We start from the raw sequence: 22,765 nt of genomic DNA on the forward strand, positions 1-22,765 counted from the left end.
AAGCCCTCCCTGAGAACAAGGAAGCGTGATGACCGACCAAGCCACCTTGGCTCGGGCCATTTGAGTGTCACGTCCTGACCAAAGGAAGTTCCTGGTTAGCCTCTCTACCTGGCTGATACAAGAACTCGAGAAGATCCAGTAGGAAGTGATGTACCACATAGTCGCCAACAGCACCTGGTTGGCAACTACTACTCTACTAGCCAGCGAAAGTCGTGCTGAGCTCCAATGTAACAACTTTCTCCTGATGGACAGGAGAAGAGGAGCAATCTGCTGCTCGGGAGACAAGTCCAAACCAACCTGACAACCCAAGTATCGAACTGCAGTCCCTGGGGGAATCCACCGGAAACCCTCTCCTGGCATCCAATCTGGCACAGGAGCACTACCAACCGAGAAAGCCACTGTCTTTCTCCAGTTGATCAATGCGCCCGATGCACAACAGAAGGTCTCCAAAGCCTGCTCACAGTTGTGAAGATTGGCCTCCTGGCCATCTAAGTACAAGGCTGAGTCATCGGCAAACTCAACGTCCAGTAGCTCATCTCCTCGAATAGGGAGTGCTAAGCCCCGAAGACCAACCTGCTGTGACACCAAAAATCTGCTAATCGCCTCCGAATAGAACAAAAAGAGGAAGGGGGCAAGAGGACAACCCTGTCTGACCGAGCGTGTGAGCATGAAGCGCTCACCTCTCCCTCCTGCCAAAAGCACTTGACTGTGAGCCTGTCTGTACAAAGCTGACACCCCTCTGATCCAAGCATCTGAGAAGCCCATCTTGTAGAGAGTGCCCTCTAGAAAGTCCCAGTCAACTCGGTCGTATGCCTTCTCAAAATCGAGAAGAAGAATCACAAGGTCCTCACCACGGAGCCGTGCCAGGGCAGAAGCCTCCCAGAAAGTAAAGATGTTGTCAAGGATACTGCGTTCCTTGACAAAACCTGTCACAGTCCCATGTATAAGGCTCTCTAAAAGTGGCTGAATCCTCAAACTCAGAGCTTTGGCAGAATTTTGTAGGCTGAGTTGAGGATGGTGATAGGGCGCCACTGTCGAATCTCATCCAAGGAGCCACCCTCCTTGGGAATGAGGTAGATCAGGCCTTCACTCATGCTGAGTTGAGGATGGTGATAGGGCGCCACTGTCGAATCTCATCCAAGGAGCCACCCTCCTTGGGAATGAGGTAGATCAGGCCTTCACTCATGCTGTCAGGCATCACTCGTGTGTGCAAAATGTACTGAAAAGCACTACAAAGATCTGGGCCAAGCAGGTCTCAGTACTCCAAGAAAAAGCTGGGAGTCAACCCATCCTCACCTGGACAGCTACCACGAGGGAGGGCGCTAAGACCCGTGTGCAGCTCCTCAAGCTGAAGTGGCATCTCTAGCCTCTGGCGCATCTCCTTTGTCACAAGACATGGCATCTGTGCCCAAACCTGCTCCCTGCATGCATCCTGCCGCTCTGACTGAGGCTCAGCCGACAGTAACTCACGGTAAAAGTCAGTAGCAACTGCACGCATATCCTCGGGATCACAAGCAACTGACCCATCGGGCCTCCTCAACTGAATGACCTTGGCATGCGAGTGCCGAGGTCCCACTGTCTCAAAAAAAGCACCAGTCACTTTGTCACCCACCTGAGTCCACTGAGATGCCTGTCAGTGAAAGGCAAACTCATGACGCCTCTCCTCTGTGCTAGCAAGCTCCTGTCGAGCCTGCTGTAACTGCTCCTCCAACCATGGATTGTCTGGATGCTACTTCTGCATCCTCTGTAGTGAAGCAATGCCTTGTCTTAGACGCTACTCCGCCTCTCTCGCTGCAGGCTGCAGCCCGGTGAGCCAGAGACTCCTGAAGAAAAAAGTGGCTAAGCTGAGCTAGGCTTGAGGCCACTCTGTCTGCAGGTGAAACTTGGCTGTCCATGCCCTCTGTCCAGAGAGCCTCTACCCTCTCTGAGTGCTGAGTCCAACAAGACCCTCTCTGGGATGCGAAGCATCGTGCTCCCAATCCTCTGCCTGTCTGCCACCGTGAGGATCATTGGTGCATGGTCCGAGAAGGAAGTCCCAGCTAGGATGCCCACTGAACCCCCCAAGTCATTGAAGTGGTCACTAGTGTAGAAGCGATCTATCCGCGATAGATTCACTCCTGCCACTCTGCGGTCCGATCTAGAGAAGGCAAGACTATCTGGGGGCCTCACAAAACCAGAGTGCTGCCATGTATCCGAGACCCTCAAAGTCATACACAACCTCTCCCAAGCTGCCAACTCGACTCCATGCACAGTAGCATGGCTGCCACCAATCCTGTCAGAAGGGTCCTCCAACATGTTGAAGTCCCCTCCTATGCACCAATGATCGGCCTGCAGCAAAGACTCAACAATCTGTGACCAAAACTCTGCACGAGCACTTGCCACATTGGGCGCATAGATGTTCAGGAAGCCCACAAGGCCACCCTGAACCTGCATAGTAATCCACTGAGCCTTGCCTGGCACAATAATCCCTCTGCCCACAATGGCCTGCTGCAGTGAGTCCGCAATAGTCATACATACCCCACCCTGGATGCCTCCAGGTCCAAAAGCAGCTGACCAAAAGGTATCATATCGTCCACGCAAAATCTGACCACATCGCCGAATGTGGCTCTCACTCAGATGGTGCTCCTGAAGCATCAGGAGATTAATCTCTCCTCCCACAAGGCAACGCTGAAGCTCCTGACGGAATCTGCCCCGCTGTCGCTGAAACTGGGGCCCACCTAGTCCCTGCACGTTCCATGAGACGATCCTCATGGGGAGCGAGAGAGAACAGATGCTGCCGCAGGAGCAAGACGGGCTATCTTCGAGGTAGGCTTGGTTGGGGATCAATCCGCATCCGAGCGTCCTCTAGATAGGCGTGACTGTAGTGAGTGCCTGGCCCAAGCCCAAGCAGAGCGAGCCGTGCGTAAAGCAACCTCCTCTGTCCAAGAGTCCTCATGAATGTATACATAGCAAGGCAAACACTGCGTATCAGCAAAGTACACCACAATGTGCCTACATCCTGCTGAGTCTGGGGGTGTCACCGCAAACTTGGCCAATGGCCACAAAGTCTGCAGCATATCTGTAACTCCAAGTTCTCCCATGTGGTGAGAGAACTCTAAGACCTGTGTATGCAACCATCCCACCACTGAGTCGAGGGACCACTCTGTGCCGGCCCTACCACAAAGGGGGAAGGAGAAACCAACTATTGAGTCCAAGGCCTCTGTCCCCCTAGCGGCGAGGAACAAAACATGGACCCTGAAGCAGGTTGCCTCATGGTCTGCTGCGGAATTGCGCCGAGAAAACGAGTGAACCCGTAGTCGAAGAAGTCCCAGCGGCGTCGGATGTCAATGCTCGTCAGCCCACGAGGGATAGTTGCAAGGGAGGATGTCTGAATCTGCAAAGGGGGCCGCAAGAAAGGCTGACTCTCTCTCGCTAGGCGACTCGCGGCAAAGGCGCTGCCAAGAGACCTCCTAGCCGCCAGAGAAGGACCAGCCTCCTAAGCTGACTGTGAAACTGGAGCAGGAGGGGGGGGAGAAGGAGCTGGGGAGAGTGGAGGAGAAGAGGGGCGAGATGGGGCGACAGAGGTAGAGGGGCGAGGTGGAGAGGCGACGGGAGCAGAAGGCGGGGAGGATGAGAAAGAGGGGGGGAACTCTTGGGGGGGGGGGGGGGGGGGGGGGGGGGGGAGCGGCTTTCGAGGGAGAAGTGGAGGTGGGGGCTTGCGCAGGGATCTCCTCTTGCTCGAGAGGACCAAAACGGTTCCCCGTGGGAACCTGTCACAAAGTGATGATGTGGCGGACAGCAGAAACCCTAATTTCTGTCAGAAACCCTAAAATTCCTGAAAACCCTAATTTTTGCCAAAAACCCTAACTTCCGGAAATTGCGGAGGTGGATTATTAAATTTTTTTTTTTTTTTTTTTTTGGAAATGATGAGCGACGCGAATTTTGCTTTTGCTTTAAAAAAAAAAAAAAAAAAGAAAAGACTCTCTAAAAGAGAGAAAACTGTTGCTTTTGATTTTAAAAGCTTTTGGGGCTCTGCTTTTGGGCATCCCTTGTAACCTTTAAATTAGTGGTGAGGGCCTCACTTCTCAAAGCATCTGGACGCAGAGTCTGAGAGTGAAACCCTAACCGCTCTCTTGTACTTTGATGATTGATTAATATAAAAAGAAATACCGAAAGGGGCGCCAGTCTTTGGGGCCAATATCTCTAGGCACGGAACTCCGTCGGGCCAGTGTAAATCTATTGTGATCTGTGAATTGTTTTGAAGTGGTTATTTGGTGCTGTCGCGGTTGATTCTTGACTTGGAGTGTCCAAGTCTGTTACAGTGGTATCAGAGCACGGCCGATTTCTCTTCTACGGGAAATCCGATCCCCGAATTTTTTTCCGCGGCACCTATGGCTTCAAGCAATGGTCAGTCGACTCCCTCTGCATCTGGAGATGCGGGCTGGGATCACAACGAAGATTCAGGCAGAGTATGGCCCGCCTTGGCCTACTTAGGCGGAGCGACGAGAGAGAGCAAAATATATGAACCAGACCTCTTTGAAAGAGGTACAGATGGAGTGGCAGAGAACCACAACACCACTCCCGAAACCTGTTCTCAAGAAACCTTCTACCTCCAAGAAATATACGGAGAAGGAACTGGAGAACGTGGTTGATGCACGGATTGCTCAGCTTTTTGATACGCAAAAGAAAGCCAAAAAGCACGGCAAAACGCAAAAGAAAGGCACTGACTTCCTGGGATATTTGGGTCGTCGGTTGACATTTGACAAGGCAAAGAAACGGAAGAAGCGTGTTCGATTTGAAGGAGTACCCAGTTCTTCTTCTTCTTCTTCTGACAGTTCTTCTAGCTCCTCGGATTAGAGCGAAGAAGACAGAAAAAAGCAAAAAGCGAAGCAAGACACAAAGCTTCGGAACGGGCAAGAAAAAGGCAAAGAAGGCTACATCTCGCCCAGAGACTGACAGTTCTATTGGGGACTCGTCTACAGACAGCTCAGATTCCGATGACGGAAAGTTTTATGCGAACAAGAAGAATTTTTACAAAGCCAACCAGTATGACTTTCTCGAAGATAAAAGCAAGAAAGTCCGAGAGTTTAAGGAAGGTGGCCACTCGATCAAGTTTGATACTTTTCAGGATACTCAGATGCTTCGAAGGCTTTGTCTTCTATACAGCAGTTTGACATCGCTTTCGCGGGAGGATGCTATTTAGAGCACTCCAAGATTCGGAGAGCTGCCTCTTACTTTAAGGGGAATGCTCGTACTTGGTGGTCCACGTTTCTATTAAGCAAGACTGTGTCAGTTACATGGCTGAAATTCAAGAGGCTTTTTATTTCTTCTTGGTTGACTCAAGAGTTTGAGCGAGATATACGAGCTGCTTGGAACCATCTCCGGATGACCTAGAGCGATACAGTGAATTCTTATTGTGAAAGATTCTGGAGCTCTTTTCTACCCGCCTCTTCATTCAAGAAGATCTCGTTCAGAGAACAGATTGAGCGGTTTACCTTGGGTCTACCTACAGAGATCCGAGATAACTGCTTGGAACAGAAGTCGGCTTCTATTCAGGAGTTGATGAGTCATGCAAAGCGGGGCTTTGCCATTCACTATGGCGGTCTGACCTACCCCACAGATGAGGCCATGACACAACGAGCCGAAGAGACTTCTGGGAATGAAAGTAGAATGAAAAAGAGCAACCCAGAGAAAAAAAAAAGAATGCACGACCCAAGCTTACTCCTGAGGAGAGAGCTCGCTTCATCAGAGAGGGGAAGTGCTTTGGATGCGGGGAACATGGATGCGGGGAACATGGACATATTTCCGCGAAGTGCCCTGATACGGCACAGAAAGAACAGCATGATAAAAACGACGACAGGTCTGAGAGTTCGAGAGCAGCTGAGGAATGTGGCAGAAAAGGCAGATAGAAAAGCAGAACTGGTACCACATGGCGTGGGACCTGCATCGAATCTAATGAATGAAAGTACAAACTTTGCCGCTTTTGGGGCAAAGTGAAGGATCAGGAAGCTCTTTTGAAGGAGCCAAGGCCAACTTCTTTTCACTTGGAATTGGCGGCTCGATTTGGAACTACGCCCAACAGACTGACGCCACAGGCAGAGGTAGTTCGACTGGCACCCGGATGGGATGTTGCCATTACACCGAGCATTGGCAAACTTTGTTTGCAATGACAGGGGTGTTCAGGGCACGTGAGTGACGTTCTACTCGGGATCCCTTGGTACCACAAGAACTACGCCGTGGTTGACTACCGGGCCGAGAAAGCGACTGATAAATGAAGGGCTTAGAGATTGTACTTGATGAACTTCAGTTTTCTTACTCATTCTTTTGGAAGAACTGAACGATGGATAAAGGTTGAATATGTTTTGACCTGAAGAAAAGAACGCCAAGATTTTTTTTTCTCCACGCTCCACGCCAGGAGATGTCTACAAGATAGCTTTTCGGACGACTTTTGGGTTATTTGAGTTTTTGGTGATGCCTTTTGGCTTAACCAATGCTCCAGCGACATTTAACCGGATGATGGATAGGATTTTTCGAGAGTACAGGCTATTTGTTGGCACTTTCTTTGACGACATCATTGTTTTCTCCAAGAATGAGGCAGAACACAGAGATCATCTGCTTCAAGTCTTTTAGGCATTACGAGATCACACATTAGTGATTAATGCAAAGAAAAGAGAATTTTTCCTACCAGAGATATACTTTTTGGGACACATTGTGTCAACAGCAGGAGTGCAAATGAACCCGGCCAAGATAGAGACTATCCGTGATTGGCCCGATTTGAGGAATGTCCATGAAGCTAGAAGCTTCTTGGGACTGTGTTCGTACTACAGGCGGTTCATACGAAAGTTTGCAGAGGTTGCTTCCCCTTTGCATACCTTGACACAGAAAGGAGTACCTTTTTCGTGGGGACCCACAGAGGTGACTGCCTTTCGGACATTGAAAGAGAAATTGACTACGGGACCTATTTTGACTTTGCCGGACTTGCAGAAGTCATTTGAAGTATATTGTGATGCTTGTGGTCGTAGTCTGGGTGCGGTCTTGATGCAAGAAGGCCATGTCATAGCTTACAAGAGCCGTTTGTTCTCTAGGCCGGAGATGACAGCACAGATCTATGGGAAAGAGCTTTTGGTGGTTATCCATGCTCTTACTCAGTGGCGGCATTAAAGGATTTTACTGTCTTTACAGACCATCAGAGTTGGCGCTACTTCTTGTCATAGAAGCAGCTTTCGGAAAAGCAGATGTGGTGGACGAACATCTTGTCATAGTTCCACTTCCAGATTGTCCATGTGCAGGGACAGAAGAATGTGGTGGCAGATGCTTTGTCTCGGAAACCGTTGGTTCTGGCTATTTCCGTGATACATCATAGGAGCTTCGAGGATATGGTCGATCAGTATGCCACAGATACAGATTTTGCAGATATTTTCACACGGATACGGGATGGGGAGACAGTAGCGGGATACTCCCTTCGGGAAGGCTACTTGATGAAAAAGACTGTTGTGCGTTACACAGCCGTTGAGGGAAAAGGTTATGAATGAATGCCACTGTCCACCTTTTACGGGTCACCGCGGCATTGCTACCACCATGAAAGGGGTAGAGAGATACTTCTTTGGGCCGAGACTCAAAAAGGATGTGGAAGAGTTTGTGCGCAATTGCTCAGTATGCCAGAAGGTCAAGTTTGACAGGCATAAGGCACAGGGATTGTTACAGCCTTTACCCATACCCACCCACCCCTGGGAAAGTATTGCAATGGATTTCATTTTTGATCTCCCGAGAACACAGAATGATCACGATGATTTTCCGATTACATGGCACGTCTGAGACGATTGTCTTCGACAGAGACCCCAGATTTATGAGTTTGTTTTGGAAGGCAATTTGGGAGAACATTGGCACGCGGTTGCAGTTCTCGTCATCGTTCCACTTGCAGACTGACGGGCTTGCCAATTCAGTGGTTCTAGATTTATTGAAGTCTTATAACTCAGATCAGAAGACTAAATGGGAAAGATATTTACCCTTGGTGGAATTTGCCTACAATAACACGATACACTCGTCGACAGGGAAGGCGCCATTTGAGATTGTTGAAGGTGCTGCAAAGGTTCCATCCTTCCTGAGCACGAAAGATTAGAAATTTGAAGCGGATGAATATTCGCGAGATTTGGATACGGCTTTTGCCAAGGTTCGCGAGACTTTACAGAAGTCTCAAGAACGACAGAAAAAGGCAGCGGATCGCCATCGTCGCGACTGGAAACTGAAGGAGGATGATTGGGTGCTCTTACTTTTGAGAAGGCACGCCTAAGAAAGAAACAGGGAAAGGAGAGGCTTTTTCCAAAGCTTAGTATGTGATACTACGGACCTTTCCAGATTACTGACAAGATAAATGATGTCTCCTTCCAATTGAAACTGCCAGATACTTGGAGGATTCACAATGCATTGCATGTGAGTCTCTTGAACCCTGTTAAGGGTGATGTGCCTGATGATGGGGAGCCTGATGAGCAACCCAAAGTGGAAGAAAACGAGGAGATCCTTGTCCTGAACAGATTTTGGCACATAATGATACGAAGAAAGGTAAAGTCCGAAGGCGGTTCTTGGTTAAGTTCAAGAACTTTCCTGCATTTGATGCGAAGTGGATGGAGGAGGAGGACCTAGCAGATAGTCCTCGGATTGTGAAACTTTATCTTTTTTTTTTTGTTTAGCATAGTCTACTCCAAACGGAACCCAGAATTCAGCTTGGCCGGAGATCTGGTGCAGTGGGATGCACAAGAGGGGAGTCACTCCGCTGCCTTGTCAACAGATGCCTCGATTTTGATACTAAAGTCACTGATGTCTCTTTGAGCTTCACGGATACTGAGAGCTGACAGTATTCTGCTGGATGACTTTATGAAATGGAATTCCTGATTATGATACTGATTTGTTCTTGACTTCTTGTGAGTGCAGGAACTGATAGCCGAAATGACTGCAGCATTTTGGTCTGATTGATCTCGAATAGACATGGTTGCAATAGGGGTTAGTCAATCGGACATCGTTGAGGTCCCGAATGGGCCTAGATGTGATTGCTAGCTACATTGCCGATAAATCATGGTCTAAGATCCGAATGAATGTTGAATGTCATGTGATGTCCTGTGATGTCGTGTGATGTGACTGTCGATTTTGTCATAGTTACCCGGAACGCGGAACGGGAACGGCAACGAGATCCCCGCGGAACGGGGGAACGGTTAGGGGTCCGGAACGGGAATGTCGCGGAACGGGAGGTATAAAAAACACCCAAATAGTGCAATTTTTAGCTCCTTGTGTTTAAATACAAGGAGTATTAGAGTGCTTTCACTCTAATACTCACAAAAAACTCGTTTTGAAGACCATTCAACCTTGCTATGACTAGATGATGAGAGAGAGAGAGAGAGAGAGAGAGAGAGAGAGAGAGAGAGAGAGAGAGAGAGAGAGAGAGAGAGAGAGAGAGAGAGAGAGAGAGAGAGAGGAGGGAGAGGAAGAGAGCTTGAAGGCTTGAAGCCTTGAGCCTTGAGAGAGTGAGTCTTGAGAGGGAGAGATCTTGAGAGTGAGAGGGAGAGAGCTTGAGCCTTGAGGATTAGCTTGTGAAGAGAAACGGGGAGGGGGGTGCATTTTATGAGTCCTTGAGGCCTTGCACACTTTCAAAAGAAGCCCAAACATTTACTTCAATTTTTTCAATTTTTGTCAAATTTGTTTGTAGCCGTTGGCCGTTCCAGGGGCATTCCAGAACTGTCCGGGGGCGTTTCGGAACATTCCGGAACGGCCGTTCCGGTTTGCATTGGCCACCCGGAACGTCAAACATTCCGGGACGTTCCGGAACGTTCGGGAAGGGAACTGCCCCCCGGAACGCCGGAACGGGGGCTAGGGGGCGTTCCCCGGTAACTATGGATTTTGTACATGTGCTAGATGTGCGTTCCTAGTACGTAGGTACTAACAGTCAGTGTCTGATAAGACGGTTTATGGCTTTTGTCGGTTTTGCAGGCGTAATCGCGGTCGATTACAATGCTTTCAAGAGGGGGGTATGTCACAAAGTGATGACATGGCGGACAGCAGAAACCCTAATTTCTGCCAAAAACCCTAAAATTCCTGAAAACCCTAATTTTTGCCAAAAACCCTAAATTCCGGAAATCGCGGAGGCGGATATATATATATATATATATATATATATATATATATTTGGAAATGATGAGCGATGCGAATTTTGGTTTTGCTTTTTTTTATAAAAAAAAAAAAGAAAAGACTCTCTAAGAGAGAGAGAGAACTGATGCTTTTGATTTTAAAAGCTTTTGGGGCTCTGCTTTTGGGCATCCCTTGTAACCTTTAAATTAGTGGTGAGGGCCTCACTTCTCAGACCATCTGGACGCAGAGTCTGAGAGTGAAACCCTAACCGCTCTCTTGTACTTTGATGATTGATTAATATAAAAAGAAATACCGAAAGGGGCGCCAGTCTTTGGGGCCAATATCTCTAGGCACGGAACTCCGCCGGGCCAGTGCAAATCTATTGTGATCTGTGAATTGTTTTGAAGTGGTTATTTGGTGCTGTCGCGGTTGATTCTTGACTTGAAGTGTCCAAGTCTGTTACAGAACCCACTGCTGTTGAGTAGGCACCCGAGGGCCACTCTGAGTGCCAGGCTGACGCTGTGGCCCCTGGCGTCGTTGGCCACGGGCCTGCTGCCACCCTCCTTCGCTGGAGCCCCAGGCTCGGAGGGTGGCTCTGCATCTGTGCGCTGTGCTACTGGTTGTGGCTGCGGGCCAGCCCTGGCAGGCTGGGGCTGAGGCTTTAGTGCAAGTCGCGGCCTCCTCCGTGGACAGGCCTTCGCTAGATGGCCTATCTGTTGGCAAATGAAGCACTGGTTCAGGAGGCCCGAGTACTCTACACTCTGTCGAAACCAACCCCCACTCACCCGAGGTAAAAGGATAACCTTCGGGAGCGTGTGGGTATCTCTGACCAAAACTCGAACTGAGGGAATGCCAGCCGCCTTGGCAGCTACTGATGCTGCCGTAAGAGGTGTCTCCAGGACAGTCCCAATGGCGGAACCGATCCTGGAAAGAAGTGGTAAGTACTCCCTCCGTAAACCCGGAAAGAAGACTGAGATGGGGATCTCTGCCTTCTCTACTAGAACATCCGAAGCTGGGTCAAAACCATGTCGCCACTGTCGAAAGTGGGCATGTGATGCTCGGATGGCCAGTGGACTCAAAGCAATGACCTTGGACGCCATCTCGGAGGACTCGGACTCGATCTGATAGTAACCCCGTCCGAGAATCTGGACATCCAAGATCTTGCCCACCTCTGCGAGAAGGCGGGCCTGGAGAAGGTCTCGCAGCTCTCCTCTGCTAGGTCAGGTGCCGAGAATCTTGCAGATGATCGAGGTCGCCTGCAATCGCTCTACCTTTGCGGCAAGGCTTGCTTGCTCTGTAGGTGAGAGAGCAAGTCGAATGGTGGACTTAGCGGGGTCGGGCGAGGGGGCTTTTGGCGAGTCCCTCTGTGGCGAAGCTGTAGTCTCCATCTGTGTCTACTGCTGTGGCGTAAGAAGGGGGCGACGGGAGGGTGCTGCAATTGGCCGCGCCAGATACTGAACAAGTGCCGAAAGTGCCGAACTGCATGGAGTTGCCGATGAGGGGGAACCAAACGGGCGGGCTAGCGAGCCGAGGTGGGAGGGGGGGTGGCGGGTTGGGGCAAGCGGGCAGGTAGCAAACGGGCGCTAGGGATAAGGAGGTGGGCGGCGACAGCTGGGGCTGAGGGCGGGCAGATGAGCAGGGACAAGGGCAGCGCGAGGGGGGGCTAAGGGCAGGTAGGAGGCAGCCAGCGGAGGATAAGGCAGCGTTTGTGGGGGGGGGGGGGGGGGGGGGGGGCGGGGGTGTGCGATGGCGCAGCGGGGCTAACACAGCAGCAACCAGCGCGAGCTTTTTCTGAACACGCTTCTTCTGTTTCTTTGCCTTTTCAAATGTAAACTGACGACCCAAATAACCCGTCAGTGCCTTTCTTTTGCTTTTTGTCGTGCTTTTTAACTTTGTTCTACGCGTCAAAAAGCTGAGCAATTCGTGCATCAACCACCTCTTCTAATTCTTTCTTTGTGTACTTCTTGGGAGTAGGAGGTTTCTTGAGAGCGGGTTTTCGGGGTGGTTTTGTGGTCTTCTGCCACTGCGTGTGCACCTCCTCGAAAGAAGTCTCGCTCATATATTTTGCAAATTTGGGATCCTTCGCAAAATTGAGCATCATCTTTGTTGCGTTGCCGATCAATCGTTGACGCTCCATCTCTCGACGCTCCGCCTGAGTAGGCCGAGGCGGGCCATACTCCTTGCCTGAATCTTCGTTGTGATCCCTTCCTGCATCTCCGAATGTAGAGGGAGTCGACTGATCTTTGCCTAAAGCCATAGGTGCCGCGGAAAAAAAAAAAAAGGGATCGGATTTCCCGTAGAAGAGAAATCGGCCGTGCTCTGATACCAGTGTAATAGATTTGGACACTCCAAGTCGAGAATCTACCGCGACAACACAAATAACCACTTCAAAATAGTTCATAGTTGACAATTGATTCGACACTGGCCCGGCGGAGTTTCGTGCCTAGAGATATCGGCCCTAAAGATTGGCGCCCCTTTCGGTATTTCTTTTTGTATTAATCTGTGTTCAAAGTACAAGAGTGCGGGCAAGCGCTCACACTTAGACTCTACGTCCAGAGGCCCTGTCCACGTATTTAAAAGTACAAGGGATGCCAAAAGTAGAGCCCAAAAGCTGAAAATCAAAAGCTCCTCATAAAAATAAAGCAGAAGAGATTTCTCTCTCTCAAGCTCTCTTGAGTCCCACATAAATCTAAGCTTTTAAAAATAAAGCTCCCTCTCTCTCAATTCATTGCGTAGACTAAAAGCAGCTAGCGTAACCAGCCCTGCATAGAGAAAAGCAACGCCCAAAAGCTTCAGTTCTGCTGCCATAAAAACCGCCGCGATTTGCGGGCTGCCACGTCATCAGCTGTACGGAATTGCCACATCAGCAAGAGAATCCGCCAGCCACGTCAACAAGACAGTCTGGGTGTGTGGGTGTTTGTGTCCTCTGCTGCCCAGTAGTGTCCAAGCATGACACATGACACGTCACCATTTCAGCCCGTTTAGGGGTCCTTGCCAGGGTTGTATGTGTGTGTACTGGGCAACCACGTCACCAGTTTGTGACACGAAGCTCAAGGCATAGCGGTTGAAGAAAAGAGGGCAGCTATGGAGCAAGAGCGTGAAGCGCAAGGAGATCAATGCTTGAAAGAGTTGGTCCTACAAGTACTCTCCACAAAGAGCGAACCACCCAAGGAGGCCGGCGAGTCATCACGTAGCGCAGGTAGAGACAACGACTCCAACAATCTAGTCTGAGAAGTTGACTTTCAGTAAGTATGATGGTAAGATGAATGCTTCTGTGATTTATTGTTGGTTGCATCAATTTAATGCTTACTTTGCGACTAACAAGAAAAAAAAGTAACAATGAAGTTTTGACTGCTGCCATGTATTTGTCGGGTGATGCCATTAATTGGTATCAGACCTAGCAAGAGGCACAAATGGACGAGCACCTTGATCGTGCCGCAGATGGCGAGCCAATGTCTTTCAGTTGGGTCGAGTTCCAAGACAAGCTCAAGGCTCGTTTTATGCCACCGCAGTACCTTGACCGGTTGAAAGAGGCCTCAAGCAAAATGGTAGTCCCGTTATATCTTTTTCTAACTGTATTTTGTAGATAGGTGTTCAATTGCGCAAGTCGGATGAGGATTGCAAGGAGGCTTTCCTCTTTGGTTTGGACAAGTTATCAAATACGGTATCAAGTCTTCGACCCAAAGGACTACAATGATGTTGTTAGAATCGCTCTCGCACAAGAAATGAAGCACAACAAAGGTACGCCGAAGGAGAACAAGTCAAGTACCGCTCAGGACCAACATAATGGTAAGAACCACGGTAATTCTTTCTCTTCTTAGTCTTCTACTGTACCTAGAGCACAAAACTCTTCACCTAAAAATAATAATAAAGAAAAGGCTAAAATTCAAGAAAACCCGAAGTTGAGACCTGATGAAAAATCTGCTCAAGGAATCATAGGAGGTTGGTTAAGTCTTGAAGAACTGCTGAGTATGAATTTGACAAGTGTCCCAACTCTTGGAAGCTTTGCAACAAGTGTCCTTCCACTTGTCCTTCTAGAATCCTCCTAGAATCTTTTAGAATCTTCTAGAACTTTGTTTGAAAAACTGCTAACAAAAAAAATATGGGTATCAAATGAAAGCTCTTTTCGTGTAGATCACTTCAAAACATAAATCCAAGATGCTTGTGAAAATACAAAAGCATTCAAAGCATTCAGCCCACATATGCACAATGAGCAATCTTTCATGATCATATCATCTTATTGATCGTGATCGTCATTTCTAGCCAGAGCCTACATATGCACAATGAGCAATCTTTCATGATCATGCCATCTTATTGATTGTAACTGTCGTCTCTATCGGATCTAGCTCACACTCCAAGGCATCTATCCTTTCTGTGTGCAAGTATGACCCCTGATATGCATGAGCTACATGTCACATGCGTTCTGTCGAATTATCTAGGCGGAAGTGTGCATTATCAATGTTCAAACCCACTGTGTGGATCCATTTTAACCAATGACTACTCATCGGTGGCCATCCTAAATGCACTGTTTTACATATCTTGAATTCAAAGGAGTAAACAATTTTGAGGCTAGAAATTATAAAGAACACTTTAGAAAGGATACAAGTTCTTTTTCAATTAAGTTGTGATAAGTGCTGAAGGATCTTGGCTGTGAAGTTGGAACCGAAAGAGGACCTGAAACCCTTGACTTGTGGATCTGGAGATAACTATGACAAAGTACCATAATAAGAAGGAAAAATGATTTTTTGTTTTTTGTGTCTCCATGGCATTATGACGAACATTAGGGTGACAAGAAACTCGGTACTACGGCTCTTTGTACATTATATAGGTCAAGGGTGTACGACCTTGCTCTGCAAGATGTCAGCTATAGTCATGTTTCCTGAATCCTAGTTGTGAGGTGGCATGCATATCTCATTTTTGCGTACAGAATTTGTGCCCAATAAATGTTTTGTGTTTAGTGCAGTTTTTGATATTAATCAAAGACACTTTCTTTTGAATCAGTCAGAAGATGGTCCTGAGCTTGATTTGGGAAGGCTGCTTTCGACTTCATGTTGTCCTCAAGTTGAGGACTTAACTGCGACTTCAGCTGGCTTACAAAGGACACCGCCTGAACCTCAACTCCAGGTGGTGTGTTGCTGTATGGTGCCATTTAATTTTTTTTCTTTGCATATAAATTCTGTAAAGCTTTTCCCTCCTCTTATTACTGCCACTCTCCCTCAATTTTATCACGTTCTGATTCTTGTAGCACTTTACTTGTTTATGTATTTCTCTACTATTTATCAGCTTTGCAATTGAACAATGAAACATCATATTGTGTTTTGATGCCATTAAGTTGTTTTAGTCAATTGTGCTTGAAATGAGAAAGCGCCTCGTAGAAGGAAAGAGGAAAGAAGCTCTTCAGCTTGCTCAGCAGGGTCAATTGTGGGGCCCAGCACTAGTTCTTGCATTGCATTTGGGGGAGAAGGTAAAAGTTTTGTGGTGTATTTTAATCCCTAGCATAGCCATTATTCCCTTGTGCTTACTTTATTTGAGGTAAGAGAGGTTGTTCACTTGCTTTTGGCAGGCTTATGCAGAAACAGTGCTGCAAATGTCTCAGCAGCAGTTTGTGCCTGGTTGCCCCTTGCGAACGTTAATGCTACTGTTAGGAGGGCAAACAGGGGAGCTTTTTACAGCAATGTCTTTGCCTTCTCCATTGGGAGCTGAAATAACTAAAAAGGTAACCAAAATTAGGACATGTTATTTCTATAAGAATGCAATAGTTAACCTTTTACGTTTGGAGTGCCCGAGATTTCAATTTGGGTTGGCTTCTGAAAATTGCTATAAATACTGCTCATACAAAGCTAGCTGCCTAGGACCAGATTTTGAAAAGATATGCCCATCTAATTCTACGTATAACCTCAGTTTCTTTTTGACAAACCTAGTGCGTTTATGACCAGGTTTATTTTACCGCATAGCCGACTTATGCTTAGTTGTATTTAAGAACAGAAGTGACAGGGAGGAATTGACATTGCATCATGATCGTACATGTGGCGCTTGTCTTATCTATTTATTGTAATCTAGCAATCTGGCATCAGCGCATTCACATTTTTTAGCTCAGGAAATTTTTATGGAGGTGTTGCTGCAGACTGGCAGAATGTTTACATGACTGAATCCATCGTGAAATTTTCTGAACGCTTGTATAATATATTGAGATAAATATTTTTTTATTCTCTTCTTGCATCTTAGAAGGATGGTATTGAGTTATCCCACCACAATCTTACATTAACACTTATTTGTTTGGCTTGTAAATTTTGTCCAGGATAGTGCTGGAGGCATGCTGAGTGATTGGATGGGTAACTTGTCAATCATTGCAGCCAATCCTACCAATGGAGACGAGCAAGTGATTACGCACCTAGGAGATTGTTTATGGAAGGATTATGGCGAGGTTTCGTGGTTCATGCCTCATTTGATTCTTGTTCAGTTTCTATGATTTGGAATTTTGCTGGCCACGCCTTTATGGGAAGAAAAAAATTGTTTCTATGGTTTTGATTGATGTGTTAATTCTTTAAGATGTTTTTCATGTTGTTTCAGGTTTACGGAGCGCACACTTGTTACCTGGTTGCTGATGCCATGTTTGAGCCCTTTTCAGAGAATGCTAGACTTTGTTTAGTTGGTGCTGATCATTTCAAGTGGCAGCGCACCTTTGCGACTCCTATGTCGATACAGGTATTCTTTGACGACACACCTGTTCGCACTTAGAAACAATCTTGAAATACATCATGAAGCAATCAGTTAGATGATTGACAGCTAACTACAAACCTCTTGAGATGCTATGAAAAGTATATATGTGTGTGTGTGTGTCTATGTATATATATATATACATATATGTGTGTGTGTGTGTCTATACATATATATATATATATATATATATATATATATATATATATATATATATATACATACATATATATATATATATATATATATATATATATATATATATATATATATATATATATATATATATATATATGTATGTATGTATGTATATATATATATATATATATATGTATGTATATATATATATATGTATGTATGTATGTATATATGTATATATATATATGTATGTATATATACATATATGTATGTATGTACATATATACATACATATATATATATACATATATATATATATATGTATATATATACATATATATATATATGTATATATATACATATATATATATATATATATATGTATACATATGTGTGTCATGTACCACACGGCTGTGCTAGCACTCGGGGACTAGAAAAAAGCATGTACGATAAGATTCTCCACCTGCCACTACCTTTTGACTTGTCCATTGTGTAAAGCACTAAACTACTTTGGACAGTGACACCCACTAGTGTAAAGTGAAACCAACTCTTGTGAATTGACATCCACTACCTTGTCCACCAAGGCATTAGCTTGCTCCTCAAGCCACCATGCCTCTTCTATATAAGAGGCCTCGCCTCATTGTAAATCATCTCATGGTGAGCCTATCTCTGACTGAGCGCATAATCTCTCTTTTAAGCATAAGTGTAGCCTATCCCTTGTACAAAGCTTCACTCTCAAGTGAAGCCATCTCTCTTGTGTTCATCTCTATAGCGATCCACTGCACACTCTTTGTATTACATGTTTGTTTTCCATAATACATACCTTTCGCTTATCTCTTGCTCTTGTGTGCGTTTTGCTATAAGAGCCTAGTTCTTGATTAATGTTTTAATGAAGTTGTGATTTTTTTGATATATGAAACTTGACTCTCTAAAGCTATTTGTTGTAAGTAGCAAAAGCCTAGTTCTTTAAAAGAATCTACTAATTGTTTCATTGTCGTTCTACTCGGATCTACATCGAAGGCAAGGTTTCAAGGTAGTGTGGTCGCATGGTCAGATAGTCGTCGCAGGCGCTTTGAGATTATAGCCACAGATCTAAATCCTCTATAAACTCTTGCATAAACTCCCGTAGAAATTTCCACGTAAAGTCGTGTAGTAAACTCCTATCTCTCGACCCATATTCAGGTAAGATTTCAATGGCATTCTTAAGCAGATCAGTATCTAAAATGAGAAGTCCCTTGTGCACTTCTTAATAGCTTAGAAGAACCTTCATAATGGGAAATCCCCCATTAAAAACCCGATCAAGTATTATAGGCATAAAAATTTATTTAAGCTTACTGCATCTAGTGTTTATCTTAATGATCGATTTGTTGCATCTATTCCTTCTGATAATCAAATGCATTTCGTAAAGCTTATTGAGATCCTCTAACATGATAAAATGAAAGCCATTGAAAAGGTATATTATTTTGTTTTCTAGATACTAGAGATAGAAATTTCCAAGATCAATTCCTTGGTGGGATTGAAAATAAGATTGCAGACGTCCAGTCTCCCTGCAAGTAAGGCCTATCTATAATGTGTCTCTTGAAGACCCATATTTTGATGAAGCCTTAACACTTGCTATTGAAATTGCTGGCTGTAACCTTAAGCGTCAACTCCTAATGTAGAGGTGCTTTTTTTGTTTTAGAAAGAGCAATAAATTTTGGTTTACCAACAATCTATGAAGATAAACTAACATCAAGCGAAAAGAAAGATCATAGAGGGAAAAATATAATTATGCGTTGAGATGATCATTCATAGAGGTTAAAATGTGATCAGATTGCTTGGTCAAAGGTTAAATTGCCAGAAAATTGGGCGGTTGATATATAACCTACTTTAAAATCAATATTAGTAAATAGAGTTCTTAGTATAGACAACTTAGACTCTTGTAAATACATGATTTCTTCAAAGAAGCCAGTTGCATCTTCTTCTGTGCAAAAGTCTTTAGCTGAACCTAGCGCATCAAGGATAAAAGATAGTCAGCACTTAGAAACCTTTGCGTCTAATGAGAAAACTTTCTATCGACTCTGTCTAAGACTGTTGGGCAACACTTTTGCATCGTCCTTTGTATATTCTATTCAGTTTTGTATGATTGAAGGCAAAGATTTTATTAACTCTGGAGGTACTAGAATCTTCATTGCTCCTTATGTGACAGTGTCCTATCAGACAAAACCTAGACTTGAAGTGCTTCAAAGTAATTATCAAACTGTGAATTGCATTTGCTTGAAAGACAATCGATTAAATTGTAAAAGTTAGTTTCTGAGTCTTCTCAAAGACTTAACAAGCTTGCAAAAGCAAACTCAAAATTTGATTGAAGCTCTTCATTCTTCTGTGCATAACGAGTTAATTCTTTCATCATCATCTTCTGCACAATTTCCAATACACATTCATTAAGCCCTCTGTACATTCAAAAAGTGGTCACTCTGAGGAACATTTGCTTTGAAATATTATGAAATCTGATGACGTGTTATCTAGCTCTTTTGACTAAGAATCAGGGCGGGAAGATTGAGAAGCCGAGGAGCGTGTGCGCTCCTTGCTGCACTGTCGAAGCAAGGGCCTTGCCTAACACTATGTGCGAGCCATAGACGGCTCCAAGCACACAACTAGCTTAACTAGTAAGCTCAAAAGAGGGCAATGGTGTGTCACTCACCGCTCTATGCTCCTGCCGTGGAGGATTCCTCGCCGCGAAGAAGAAGGAGACGCCGCTACGTCGCGCTCAACCGCTTCACGGCCGTCGTGCCGCCGCAATGCTCGCTCTCTCTCTCTCTCTCTCTCTCTCTCTCTCGCTCTCTCACATACACACACACACAAGGAGGTGAAGAAGAAGAAGATGGAGATGGAGATGGAGCAAGAGCACTCTTCTATTGTACAAATGAGAGAATGAGTGAATTTTAGGTTTAGTTGGCTTTTATATGAGCTCACCCCATTCACACTTGGGCGCCCATGCTTAGCCAACTAATCACTTGAATGTCCCAGTTAGAGTGCGCCTCTCATCGGCGATCACTCTTACCCTTTTCCTATTGGACCGACAAACCCGGTACCTGACTCTACCAAATAAATAATACAATGTCCACCGTAGGTTACAACGTCCGTCTCGCAGGTGATAGGGTGTTTGTGAGCCGTGAGGGTTAACATGCCCCCCTTCCTGATGTAGATTCCGTCCTCGGAAGCTATTGAGTTGAAGCTCGTTGGTCGAGGTGGAAGAGCATTTGAGATGAATGTCCTTAGCCTTCATTAGTCACTGCAAAATCAAACAACATTGCACAGTAATTGCATTTTCATAAGCGATTAAAAAGCATATGCAATTTTAGGCAGACAATTGATTGGTAACAGAATTTTAAACAATTTGTCAGCAATAAGCATTAAATTGCAATGTAATCAAATGCATAAACAGATGTAAAGGTAAAAAATTAAACAAGTCTGGGATCGCTAATTTAACGGTCGAAAGGCACTAGAGATCGACTATTAATACCATGGGTAAGCTTCTTAATTTTCTCTGGTCAATTAAGTTGTTTAATCGCGAGAGCCAAGTATTTCATGTTCGAGGGCTGACTAGAGGCTATACCTAGAGGACCTTGTAGTTAAGCTACGATAAAAAGAATTTCTCATGAAATCGTCGCCTGACTGATTACCTTTTCTTTGACTCCCCAAAGTGTTTTCACAGTGATTCAATTTGATGTGTGTGCTTATTTTGTATGCCTTGGGTTTTGTGCTTTTCAAGGAAAAGCGCCCACACAGGGAACCTCTAGGGCTCTAGTACCATAGGCAATACATGTGAGTGAAGTACCAAATCAAGCTGAAATTTCTCTTCCAGCTTAAGATTTTACAGTGTGGCACTTTGATTTTTTGTTTGTTCATTTTCAACATTTTAATTTTGTAACTTTGGGGGGTCGTATAACACTGATACACCTCCCCAGGCTCATCACACTAGTAAACTCTCTTTATAATACTTAAGCGAAAGGTCAATAGGGTCAAGCCCACTAGAAAGCCCTAGTACATTTCACACAATGCTGCCTAAATCGGATTAAGAACCTAAGTAACCATTGATTATTAGGAAGGTATTCCCCATGGTATTAAGAGAAGATCTCTAACACCTAACTTGGTCAAACTAGCTTAGTCGGACTCCTTGATTTTTAAACCTAAACAAGTGATTATGACAAAAAATTACATTGAATTAAATGTTTGATACTAAGCAAATGCGGTGAATATTAGGCTACCAATCTCAATTAAAGCAGACAATCATAGATGCAAAAAAGATAAGGGGCAATGCTAATAGACAAGAAACACCTGTTTGTGTCGATGGTCGCGCTTGATTTGAAGAGTGAGTCGAGATAAAGATTCCATGAAGGTCCAAATCCTATCAATAGCAACACGCTCCTGTACACACTAGGAAACAAAAGGAATACCTCCAGGAGGCACATTAGTGGGAAAAGGTACCAACACTTATTGAACACAACAAAAAACATAAGGAACCCTAACCTAATTATTTGCACTCCCCCTAGAGAGTCAAGGGAATAGGATATTGTAGAGGTTGGGGGGAAACCCTAAGGCTAAACTCCTATCCTCGTCGTCGAGATAAACAAAGTCATCATCCATGAGACCATATGTGCCATCCGTGTAGTCCTGTAAATTTTCTTCTTCATCATAGGTGCCCATGTTTACTAAGAAGGTCACTAGACGCCTATAGTCATCTTGGTCAAAAGGGTAGGCTTGTGCAATGGGAGAAACGCTCTCTACTAAGTATGGATCAGACGTGGTAAAGAGACGTATCAAAATTCTAACAACTGAAAATTCCTCTCACATGCTAGCGTACCTATCAAATCCCATTCACATGCAAGCACTGGAAAGACCATGTGAAATATTTGTGAAAAGTAACGAGGGTACCTCTCATCCAAGGCAGGAGTGGATGACTCTAGCGTACTAGCCATATCTGTACACGCAAATAGATGATGGTTAGAGTGCAAATATTACAAGGGTCGTGTTCTTGTGCATATTTTGTTTTTATGATTTGTGTTATGGCTCTTGCTCTTTTACTTTTTTATCTTGTTTTTGTGAGTATAAGGCTTTATATATATACATTCCCTAAGATTGGAGATTAAGAGGTCAGGGAGAAAGGTTGAGACGGAAGCAAGTGAATGAATGATGGATGTCCACAAACACTCCCCCCTTCCTTTTGTAGATCATACCGTTTGAAATGATGTCGTCACCCTTTGAAACCAATTGTTCCAGTTGGTAATAGGTGAGGATTTTTGCCAGTAGTTTTCTATTACCCTAGGTGCCTCGTCAAGTTGCAAGGGTGGTAAGGTACTCTCCCACGATCGAACTTGAAGTGGTTCATCAGGTGATTCTTGAACTCTGGGAGGTGTGGATTCTTTTGTAGCTTCATGGAGGTCCACTATTATAGATGGAGGTTGTGTAGAAGCTTTTACCTCTATGGATGCATTACATGAGGAGCTAGAAGCTTCATGGAACTCCTCCCTTCCTGAGCTAGGTGGAATAAATTGGTTTTGCCTTGGAGCCCAAACTAGCTCTGGACTAGGTGTGTAGCATTCTGTGATCTTTCCCTTCCCACGGTCTGCCATTGGCTTTAGCGTTACATTGTTTGACTCATATGGGTTTGTTGTCGATAGGGAAGGACACATTTTACGTTTAGGTACCCAAATTTGCTCATTTCCATCATAGTAGCCTTGGGCTTCTAATAGTTGTTTTGGAATCCATCGTGATTTGGTCTTGACTCTCCTAGGGCGTGCTCTTGGTTTTCCGGGGAAATTTTTTCTTGGAA

At 45.2% G+C, this 22,765-nt stretch overlaps 1 protein-coding gene across 4 annotated transcripts in view; it reads left to right on the plus strand.

Moving 5' to 3' along the window:
• LOC147425101 (protein transport protein SEC16B homolog) overlaps positions 1-22,765 on the plus strand; it is a 147,542-nt gene that overhangs the window by 26,978 nt on the left and 97,799 nt on the right. For all 4 annotated transcript variants that reach the window (XM_086499765.1, XM_086499762.1, XM_086499763.1 and 1 more), the window contains 5 exons: positions 15,097-15,219; positions 15,437-15,559; positions 15,659-15,811; positions 16,394-16,519; positions 16,666-16,800. In XM_086499765.1, coding sequence (XP_086355891.1) covers positions 15,097-15,219; positions 15,437-15,559; positions 15,659-15,811; positions 16,394-16,519; positions 16,666-16,800 — 660 coding nt within the window. The remainder of the gene's footprint in view (positions 1-15,096; positions 15,220-15,436; positions 15,560-15,658; positions 15,812-16,393; positions 16,520-16,665; positions 16,801-22,765) is intronic.

The sequence above is a fragment of the Adiantum capillus-veneris genome, chromosome 25, assembly GCF_014529385.1.
Source record: "Adiantum capillus-veneris isolate H3 chromosome 25, ASM1452938v2, whole genome shotgun sequence".
NCBI lineage: Eukaryota > Viridiplantae > Streptophyta > Polypodiopsida > Polypodiales > Pteridaceae > Adiantum > Adiantum capillus-veneris.